This window comes from Cucurbita moschata, unplaced genomic scaffold, assembly GCF_002738365.1.
Source record: "Cucurbita moschata cultivar Rifu unplaced genomic scaffold, Cmos_1.0 Cmo_Scf00005, whole genome shotgun sequence".
Lineage (NCBI taxonomy): Eukaryota > Viridiplantae > Streptophyta > Magnoliopsida > Cucurbitales > Cucurbitaceae > Cucurbita > Cucurbita moschata.
Window position 1 is genome coordinate 3,283,348 of NW_019268521.1, and position 10,083 is coordinate 3,293,430.

At 36.8% G+C, this 10,083-nt stretch overlaps 2 protein-coding genes across 7 annotated transcripts in view; one reads left to right on the forward strand and one right to left on the reverse strand.

Moving 5' to 3' along the window:
- Positions 1-304: 304 nt before the first annotated feature.
- Positions 305-7,967, reverse strand: LOC111443253 (LRR receptor-like serine/threonine-protein kinase FEI 1). Of its 5 annotated transcripts, XM_023080985.1 has the most exons (15): positions 7,801-7,967; positions 7,431-7,581; positions 6,704-6,920; positions 6,024-6,159; positions 5,459-5,530; positions 5,295-5,366; positions 4,465-4,536; positions 3,911-3,982; positions 3,722-3,793; positions 3,436-3,530; positions 3,005-3,172; positions 2,510-2,842; positions 1,877-2,134; positions 1,604-1,737; positions 305-1,002 (listed from the first exon to the last, which is right to left on the reverse strand). In XM_023080985.1, exons 3-15 carry the CDS (start codon positions 6,798-6,800, stop codon positions 790-792), a joined length of 1,794 nt encoding a protein of 597 aa, XP_022936753.1. In that variant the 5' UTR covers positions 6,801-6,920; positions 7,431-7,581; positions 7,801-7,967; the 3' UTR covers positions 305-789. The 5 variants fall into 5 exon arrangements, with proteins under 5 accessions (XP_022936753.1, XP_022936752.1, XP_022936751.1 ...); XM_023080984.1 differs by lacking the exon at positions 7,431-7,581; XM_023080983.1 differs by lacking the exons at positions 7,431-7,581; positions 7,801-7,967 and adding an exon at positions 7,286-7,412.
- Positions 7,968-8,706: 739 nt separating this feature from the next.
- LOC111443257 (release factor glutamine methyltransferase) overlaps positions 8,707-10,083 on the forward strand; it is a 5,669-nt gene continuing 4,292 nt past the window's right edge. For both annotated transcript variants that reach the window (XM_023080995.1, XM_023080996.1), the window contains exon 1: positions 8,707-9,447. In XM_023080995.1, coding sequence (XP_022936763.1) covers positions 8,707-9,447 — 741 coding nt within the window. The remainder of the gene's footprint in view (positions 9,448-10,083) is intronic.

The following is a 10,083-nucleotide window of genomic DNA, read 5'->3' on the forward strand; positions in this document are numbered from 1 at the left end:
GTAAACAAGTAAGAGAGTAACAACAACGGCTCGTGTAACCTTTAGTAGGAGGATATGACTTTATTACGCGAAAATAGTCAAGTTGCATATAAGTAAATATTATTGCTTCAAAGACTAATATTTTTCTTTTTTAGTTCGGGTAAAATAAGGAGATTCAACCTCTATCTTTCGTATATGCCTAAACAAGTTTAGTTATGTTCAAGTTGGTTAATACTCTACCCGAGACATTTGTCCTAATAATTAACTGTTTGAGAGAGAGATTGAATAAAAGATGAATAGGAATTCTCAGGGAAAATAAAATGTAAGAAAACTGACTAAAAGACCATTCATTGAATATGATACAATTATTCATATACATTTAATTTAGAGTCCAAAGCTACAGAAAATTACAAAGGAAACGAATGATTTAAGAGGGAAAACCTGCGAGAGATTGAACAAACAAACTCACAAGTAATTCACTGGCGTGGGACTTCATTTGCATGGGGCAATTAATTCCAATAACCCACGCAAATTGAGGGCTGGTTAGTTAGAGAAACAGCAAATGGAACCTTTTGAATCCTCTTTGAAACGATACTGGCTGCTGTACTACTACTCCACATTAGAACTCAATCACAAAAGCTGCACAATGCTGATGAATTTTCAGAAAGAAGTAAAGAAGAATCGATGAGATAGAGAGCATGAACCTTGAAGAAGATGTTAATCCTTGCTGCTGATTCAACAGTTTCTTTTTTAAGGTTCTATGCCTTCATTGGCATGGCTATCTTCTCTTGTCTTCTCAGCATAGAGGGCTTAATCTGTATCATAGAAATCACTTGGACATGGAGTCATAACCTCAGATTCTAGTATCTGGACCACCCTGTGCATGGTTGGTCGATCCTCTGGACTCGACGAAACACATTGGATGGCAACTGAAAGCAATGCATCGAGGCTCTCTGTTTGCATGCCCTCACAATGTGGATCGACTATTTCTCGTTGTCGATTCTCCGAGACTAGAAAGTTTAGCTGAAAAACGAACAACATTTGTTAGAAGAGCGTTTGTATGGGATACTATCTGTTGGGTTTCGAAGTGTAGATATTGTGTCAAGAGATCATTTTGGATGAAATTGATCAAACTATCTCTATAGTTAGAAAGTATGTTGCTGTTTGAAGTGTAGGCATGACTACCGAAGGATATACATGAAAATATAATATTGCATGAAAATTTATATCTATTTAGTTTCTAACTTTCAAATTACAAATTTAATAATTCAACTTTGAATTTTTTAAAATTGAAGTTTCAGAATTTCATCAGAATTTCAACATAACTCGAAATTAAAAGATTAGAAACTTTCTAGACACTTTTCGAAGTTCCATAACTCGAAATTAAAAGATTAGGAACTTTCTAGACACTTTTCGAAGTTCAAGAACCAAATAGCCACAAACTCAAAGTTTAAGACCTAAACTTATAATTTAACTAAGGGAATCAAAACAAACAAATATCGTCGCCAGCATCTGTGTGAAATTTTCTCATGTTGTTCATGAAGAAATGCTCAACGCCAAATTAACCATAGTTAATTACAAAATAAAAGAATAGTCCGTGAAATTCAGAAGGAAAGAAGCATACCCAACCAACAATGTTTAGCCCCTTCTCAATGAATGATGCATCCGTGGGACGTTTGCCACTCATCACTTCAAGTACCAATACTCCAAAACTGTACACATCAGTCTTTTCAGTAGCTCTACCACTTTGCATATACTCTGCTCATAAAAACATAAAGATCAGCATGAACATATCATTTAAGTTAGAAAACAGTTTTTATTGTTCGAGCTCAGTATATGCATCAGTAAAGAACCATTGTTCTAAAACCTTACAAAAATCACATTTTCAATGGCTTACCAGGAGCCAGATAACCAAATGTTCCTGCAACAATAGTCGTGATATGAGATTCTTCATCCTCTAAAAGCTTCGCAAGTCCAAAATCAGAAACTCGAGCCTCCAAATTAGCATCAAGTAAAATGTTGCTTGATTTTATGTCTCGGTGAATGATCCGCGGGGAGCAATCATGATGCAAATAAGCAAGTCCCTTTGCAGCTCCCATGATAATATTTAAGCGTGCGTCCCAGTATAGTTGATCCGATGCTTCAGTACGGACCCCTATCATTTTCCACATAAAATGCATTAAATCATATTTGGGCCTAGAGTGTATGTCACAAACAGAAACTAGGACACGGATGAGTTCTAACATAATACTTAAAGAACAATCCTTTTCTATCCATATTCGACTAACAACCAGGCATTTTGGGCCTAGAATGTATGTCACAAACAAAAACTAGGACACGGATGAGTTCTAACATCTAGACTTGCATGTAGTAAAGAGGAAAATCTAGTAATAGAATACAGTCTCCAGAAGTAATAGGTTAACAAATAGATGTGAGCAGCTATCCAACTCCCTACGTCAGTATGTTTTGGCATGATATGAAGTGCCCTAGCAGAAAACGAAGCATAAAAATAATATCATAAGAATCTTACCGTGTAGTGCCTCATCAAGGCTGCCTCCAGAAAGGAAATCATAAATTAACAGCTTTGATGTAGGAGACTTGCAATATCCTCGCAAATTCACAAGGAACCTGTGTTTTATGCTTCCAAGGATTTCAAGCTCCCTCTCAAAAAATCGATCAAAGCCCTCGTTCAATTTTACAATTCTCTTCAAGGCAAAAACATTGCCATCATCCATTGCAAGCTTGTACACCGTTCCAAAGCCCCCACATCCTATTATGTGTTCTTCATTCAATGTCTCAAATTTCTTAATAATATCTTTAGATGAGTATGGCAAGTCTCCGTGAAACATTACACCCGATGCACCTGAAATAGCAAGACGATATTAAATGACATTCAGAGACAGGAAAGGAAAGTCAACACAAGTACTTGGGTTCTTTTCATTCCTTATTTCTCCAGTAAAAATTTTCGTTTCTTGATTAAGAAAAAGTTATTCAACTAGTGTGCAGGGAATTAATAAATAAGTACCTCCACAAACATCGAGCACTTGCCCTTTATTGTCATTTTTGCCGAACTTTTTATACATAAAGCAACCCCAGAAACACATTAGGGCAACCAACAGCAAAGCACCCACAGTAGCGGAAGCACTTATAAGTAGTCGGCCAGAGTACTTCTTCCTCTCAATTTGACTTTGCACTACAAAAATTTGAACTTTCATCAAAATATAACTCATGAAAAGCCAGGATAGAGTTACTCTGATGAGAAGTCCTGATGATGAGTTCACTAGGAACTTCACGAATCCTCGAAACATATTAAGTAATACGGAAGATAAGGAACTAAGTATTCCTTCCGTATTCCTTATGGCCGGGTCACTAGAGCAACTTTCCAAGGAAGAAGGGATCTCAATAAACATATGAAATAATTGGCATTATGGCAGATAAACTCAAGTGCAAGTTAACCTGAGAATGGTGACTCATTTCTTCCTGGTCCCTCCTTGTCATGTTTGCACATAACATTGATTTGCTTCCCGCACAAGCCACGGTTTCCAAGAAATCTAAAAAATGGTCAGTGAATCAGTTATCGATGACTTAAAAGGGAATACTTGCATTAACAAATTAATTCACTATAAGGCCCTTCAGATGAAGTGTCCTGTACGATCTACGGGACTGACAGCACCTTCAAACCCAAATTATGCATCTACTTAATTTAAATAAAAACATCATAGGTCCATCAGAGAACACTTACGAACTTTCGGAGAAGTTGATTAGCACGCCAACATTTGGTATTGATCCAACCAGAAAATTGGCAGAAACATTTCTTCAAAATGTCCAATCATGAGATCATCAGACTCAATATATTTGAAGCAGGAAACCATTTGATTAACAAAAATTATACCAAGCACTGGAATAACGAAAAGTAATAAAGGCTGCTTACAGAGTAATAAGCTTGCTCAGCTTCCCAAGCGAGATGGGAATATTTCCACCGAGTGAGTTACTTGAAATATCTCTGCAACAATTTTTTTAAAAAAATCCCAAAAGAAGATTCAAGATCAGAATATCCCAAAAGAAGATTCAAGATCAGAATATCCCAAAGGAAGAAAGATTTACGAGTGAACAATTCCAAACAAATTAATAGAAATACGTTCAACACATAATAATGCTTTCATGCGTGGAAGGCATAGATGTTACCGCCTGTGTGCATGATTGTGTATAGCGAGCGCGTGCAAATAAGACATTCAAATGCAGATAAATTGATATTCTAAATGACATTAAAACATTTTAAGAATGAAAGTGGTGACAATGGCATATAGTTGGCGTGATAACATGGTTGTCAGTGCTTGGACGGTAAACCGTTTTGACCTATTGAGATCCAAATGTAATTCTAAAACAAGTCATTGCGATTTTGCAATGATTGTCAGTCATAAAACTACAGGAAATAATAAATATCTGACTGTACAAGATTCCATGAAAAAGGAAATTAAAACTTACAAATTTAGAAGTGCTGAAAGATTCCCCAATTCATTGGGAATGAACCCACTAAAATAATTACCCTGCAGGAACCTGAGGAAAATAATGAAAATTGCAACTCGTTTAATTTCATCGGTATGTACAAAGAATATAGAAACATGACTGGGATGCGGAATTGTAATCATAAGAGATTTTCTCGGGAAGCTACTGTAAACACAAATCAACTTGTAGATTATAAGAAAAAAACAATACAAGATTCTGGATCCTGTTAAAGAAGCACTTTCAATAGAGCATAAACGTCTAAACCCCTCCTCCCAGACGAAATAATAACAACAAAACAGAAAAGAGTCCCGATGAAAATTAAACTTTCTGTATAGCCTTGCATTGAGCGATGATATCATTCTAAGAAGGATTTATTATTCCTAATTTTTTCTGTTGTTTACTTTGTCCAAAAAAAAAAAAAAAAATCTTCGGTGGCTTCCGTTGGACGGGTCCATCCTTGCTCGACACCCCATTGATTGCACAAGCAGAACCAACAATAAAATTACCCGTACCCTGGTATTCTGGGCATACATCAGTACCAGCACCCACAATAAAAATTTTAGTTCAATGCAAAAAGATTTCTGGAAGTTTTGAGCTTTATTGTTTACCAATTTAAATAGTACAAAATCAATTTATGAATTTATAGATTAAACCATGAGCAACACATTACACAGGCTAAGTTGGTAGTTAATTCCACGAATTAGTATTAAAATTTATTGGCTGCATTTGTACGTAATCTTAACATCACCCTCCCCAATAAAATAAATTAATATAACACATCCGGACAACCAGTCGCTGTAAATACTTACATGCCCTGCAACTGTGAGCAATTCCCTAATTCTGATGGAATTGTCCCATAAAAGTTATTGTCATGAAGAGCTCTGCAAAATGATAAATTGCTAGCATTAACTTTACCGACGTTTAGTAATATTCAATAGGCATCAACTGCCTAAGAAACAACAGAAATACATACAAAACTTTTAGTTGATCAAGCTTTCCAAGTTCAGGGGATAACGATCCACTAAGTTTGTGATAAGGAAGACTCCTGCGAGATAGCCAAAAAAGGTTCTTAAGAATAAGTAAATATATAAAAATCTAAAATCCATTGATGGATTAAAGAGAGAACTCCTAATAGACAAAAAGTTCATTTGGTGACTACGCTATGAGTGATATTGCAAAATTTGCAAGTGACTGAGCTTCAATTTTAATATTGCTCCACAGCCTTTCCTGAAAGCATTGCCTCTCAGAAATTTCTGCCCTACCATTTTCCATACCTATTTAGGTTAAATAAACAAAGTATTCAATTTTAATATTACTCCACAGCCTTTATTGCAAGTATTCTCTCTGAGAAATTTCTGTCCTATCATTTTCTAATCCTATTTAGGTTCGCTATGCAAAAGTACAGATATTAAATCGAAGGGAGGTAGCTTAAGCTCATAACCTCTAAGCCTTTTATCTACATAACCCCTGATATTTAGTACAATAAAATTTAAAATTTGTAAATAAAATGGATGAGAAACCACCAAAGATGAACTCACAGATATATCACTCTCTTAGTTTTTGGATCACACGTTACTCCTTTCCATTTACAAGGATGGCGTTCCTCTGGCTTCCATTGAAGAAGAACACCATCAGAATCAAGAATTGCTGCTCTGAAGCTCAAAAGTGCCTCACCTACAATAAACGTGAGATACCAAGCACTGAGAGAGACTCATAATGTGCAGGTATCATTGAAATAGAAAATAGTTGTGCACTGTTCTTACTCAATGACAACATCCGTCATATATGCACAAGAGCATTACATGTTCCTATAACGAAAGATTCCCACTGATCTAAGCACTCCCAGAATGCTCCTTGATCGCCTCCAGGCGAAAGTGCATACTTAAGAAATTGTAATAAATGAACATTTATCTCAACCTTTTCTCGAGGAAAGGTATAATGATGGTTAAGGTTGGTGATGGCATCATATCCTATGTCTATTCTAACTCTATATATTACAGAGTGCAATATTAATGTAGTAAGATAAGCAAGGTGACAGATATTGATATTCCAGGGGAAAAAAAAGCCAAGAGTTAGTATCATGATGCTGTTCAAGGCTCGACGTGCACTAAGAAACATTCTCCCAGTGATTAGAATACCTAGAAATATTTCCTCGATTGAACTAATGCCTAGATATACGCTGGCTCTAAATTTAAAAGCAAAGAAAGGTCAATCATACCATCAGAACTGATACCACTGCTTCTGCTCATTATCAAGCAAAGCGGAACAATGTGAAGAATCAGTAGCCATTGACATTTTACCGTATAGAAGCCCATGGTGGCAACAGTCAAGCATAATACAATTACAATAAACCATCTGAAATACCAAATCCTGGAATGGTTTTCTTCAACATATATTAAATTGGTAACTACGAGCTGCCACAAGAAAGACGCCACCTGACATAGAAGAAGCTGTTTACTCTTAGCATATGAAAGTATACAGTAAGTACGTACAAAATTCTCAACGTTACAGATTTTGCTTGCAGTTTTAAATGATTTAGTTCACCAACACTTCAATCATGATAAACTTTTCTACGTGTCAAATTCTCACCCACACTAGAAAGGGTAAACTGTACACAAATTCTTCTAATACACTGCTTCAGGATTCCTTCCGTTAGAGTTTAACTTACGTGTTGACAAAATGCGGGCCCACGATCTAATATAAGATCATGCTGCTAAAAGTGTCATAAAAATAGGGCCACACAAGGAAACTAAAACCAATAGGATTCAAGAACGATAAACCCAAGTGAGAGAGATTTTACCATACACGAATAACCCGGTGGGCCAACAGATTGTCATCTTACTATTCCCAGTGGATATGCCACATGAAGCCACAACATTATATAAGAAATGTCCATAGTAAATTCAACAACCGTCACCATTAAAGGAAAATCCATAGCATATTACTCAATTTTCCAGAGGAATGAACTTCATCCGATCAATATTCCCCTGAATATGCAATTCAAGTAGTTATGTTCCAAACCCCGGCAGCATGTAAACGGCATCAACTATTTGGACTTGAAGCAGCAGAAGTAGCAACAATTTCAGCGCAAACTAACTATAATTTCCGAGTGTAGCAAGCATCTTTGTCAGTCAAAGCAAAGTGAAATGATCTCACGAATCACACAGCTAAAAAAAAACTCGTAAAAAAGCAAAAGGAACAGCCACATAAATGAGAATCAATCAATGGTTTCAGATACAAGAAATGAATCCGAGAAGCACAACAAATTTCAGTAAAATTAGAACTAAATGTGGTAATTGAAACAGACATTCGAACCTGCAAACCGATCCAAGATCCAGCAAGCGTGAAATGCAGATGAATCGGGGAATGTGATGCTAAAAAAATACCAAAAATCGCTGTGAGCACGATAGTTGTAAGATTCCTGTCTGTTTATGAGTGATCGAGATAGAGAGAGAGTATGAGTGAGAGTGGAATGTTGAAGAGAGAGATGCTTGGGAATTGATAATGGGGCACTGGTTGGGCCAATCAGAAGGAAGTGGACTCACACGTGTGAAACTGAGCTCGCACACGTGCAACCGACGCCTTTTACCTGCCCCGCCATGAATCAGGAAATTTCCCTCGTAAACTTGTCACCATTAATTATTTGGGGTTAAATTATAAAAATAAAATACTTTTAAATTTCATTTATTTCAAATATAATTTTTTTTTAAAATTTTCAATATTATTTTACTATTTTTATAAATATTTTAAAATATAAATGGTTTATAAAAGTTAAATAAAAGTCGTTTTAATTTTGAGACTATATAAAAGTCAGTATATTATTATTCCAAAATAGACTTGTAAAATGTAGTATGTAGAATCGAATCATTAAAGCTTGACATGATCAATTTTGCTCGTGGAGTGATTTGAATCTCCATCAAGTGTTATCAATAAGTAATCTGAGGTGATTCAAATCTAAAACAAGTGTTTTTGCCCGATATATTCAATCAACAAGGTAATCTGAATTTGATTCCATATCACGTGGTATCGAAGCCTCCCTCAAGCTGATTTCATATCAATATGACTTTGATATCATATTAAGAATCACGAATCTCTACAGTGGTATGATATTGTCCATAAGTTCTCCTAAAGAATGAGAAATACAAAATTATGTATAGATTATATATATATATCATGTTTTTTTTGTGTGTATTAAATAAATTTTAAAAATTTGGTGCTAAAATGGGAAGTGTGCCGCTAGAGTTGCATTCCATCGGGCGGGGGATAATGAGGCTAAGCATATCTCGTGCATATCTTGCAGCCCCTCGTCGCGTCAGGCCGAGTCGATCCATTTGCTCTGCTTCCTCTAAACCTCGAATCCCATTGTTTCTAAGGCCTCCCAATTACTCCGCCACACTCACAGATCTTCAGAAATGGCACGATTGGGCCAAAACCCTAAGTTCTTCGGTTGGTTCATCCTTTGTGGACGCCGACAACGGTCCAGACTCCGCCCTCTTACACAGAGAGCTCAAATGGCTGATAGAAGATGCTGTTGAAGATAAATCGGTAAGTTCTGAACTGCGAACTAATTCCGAGCAAAATCATGAACATAATCATAGAAATGTGAGGTTAAAAGTAGGAATCGAGGAACTCTACGGGGTTTGGAAGCAGAGGATCCATGAAAGGAGACCGTTCCAATACATTGTTGGGTGCGAGCACTGGAGGGATTTGATTTTGAGTGTAGAAGAAGGAGTGCTGATTCCGAGGCCGGAGACGGAGGTTTTGGTGGATTTGGTGGCGGAAGTGGTCTCTGATAATGAAGCGCTCAGAGAAGGGTTATGGGTTGATTTGGGCACTGGAAGTGGTGCAATTGCTATTGCGATTTGTAGGGTTTTGGAGGGTCGTGCTAGAGTCATAGCCACTGATTTAAGCCCTACTGCGCTTACGGTTGCTGGCTACAACGTTCAGAGGTATGGATTACAGGTTAGTTAAAACTGTTCATCAAAATCAATTGTTTTGGATTGACCTTAAAGATTAAAGGATTTTGTTGATAATGAAACATAGTAGCTACTTTGTAGTTTTGTAATCTTAAATGTTCTTAGGACTTGGATCATATGGGTGTTTCTTGAGATTACTCAACTTTGAGGTGTACGTAACCCAGTTAATAGCCCAAGTCCACTACAAACAAATATTGTCCGCTTTTGTCTGTTACGTATCATTGTTAGCTTCACAGTTTTAAAACGTGTTTGTTAATGTGAGGTCTCCACACTGCCAGTCTCACGATTTTAAAATGTGTCTGTTAGGGAGAGGTTTCCGCACTCTTACAAGGAATACTTCCCCTCTCCAACAAATGTGAGATCTCACAATCTACCTCCTCAGGAGCCCAACGTCTTCACTGGCACACCACTTGATGTTTGGCTTTGATACCATTTGTAACAGCTCAAACCCACCGCTAACATATATTGTCTGTTTTGGGCCTTTACATATGGCCGTCAGCCTCGCGATTTTAGTATGCGTCTGTTGGGTAGAAGTTTCCACACCCTTATAAGGAATACTTCGTTCTCCTCTCCAACCGATGTGGGATCTCACAATTCACCCCCTTAGGGATCCAGTATTCTC

Bases quoted from the DNA above. Each gene is read 5' to 3' on its own strand.
- LOC111443253 (XM_023080983.1), bottom strand. The intron at 4,537-5,294 runs GTAAGTATTTAC...TATTTTCCTCAG, and splicing joins TGCTCACAGTTGCAGGGCAT to GTTCCTGCAGGGTAATTATT. The intron at 3,983-4,464 runs GTAAGTTTTAAT...AAATTGTTGCAG, and splicing joins CTTTCAGCACTTCTAAATTT to AGATATTTCAAGTAACTCAC.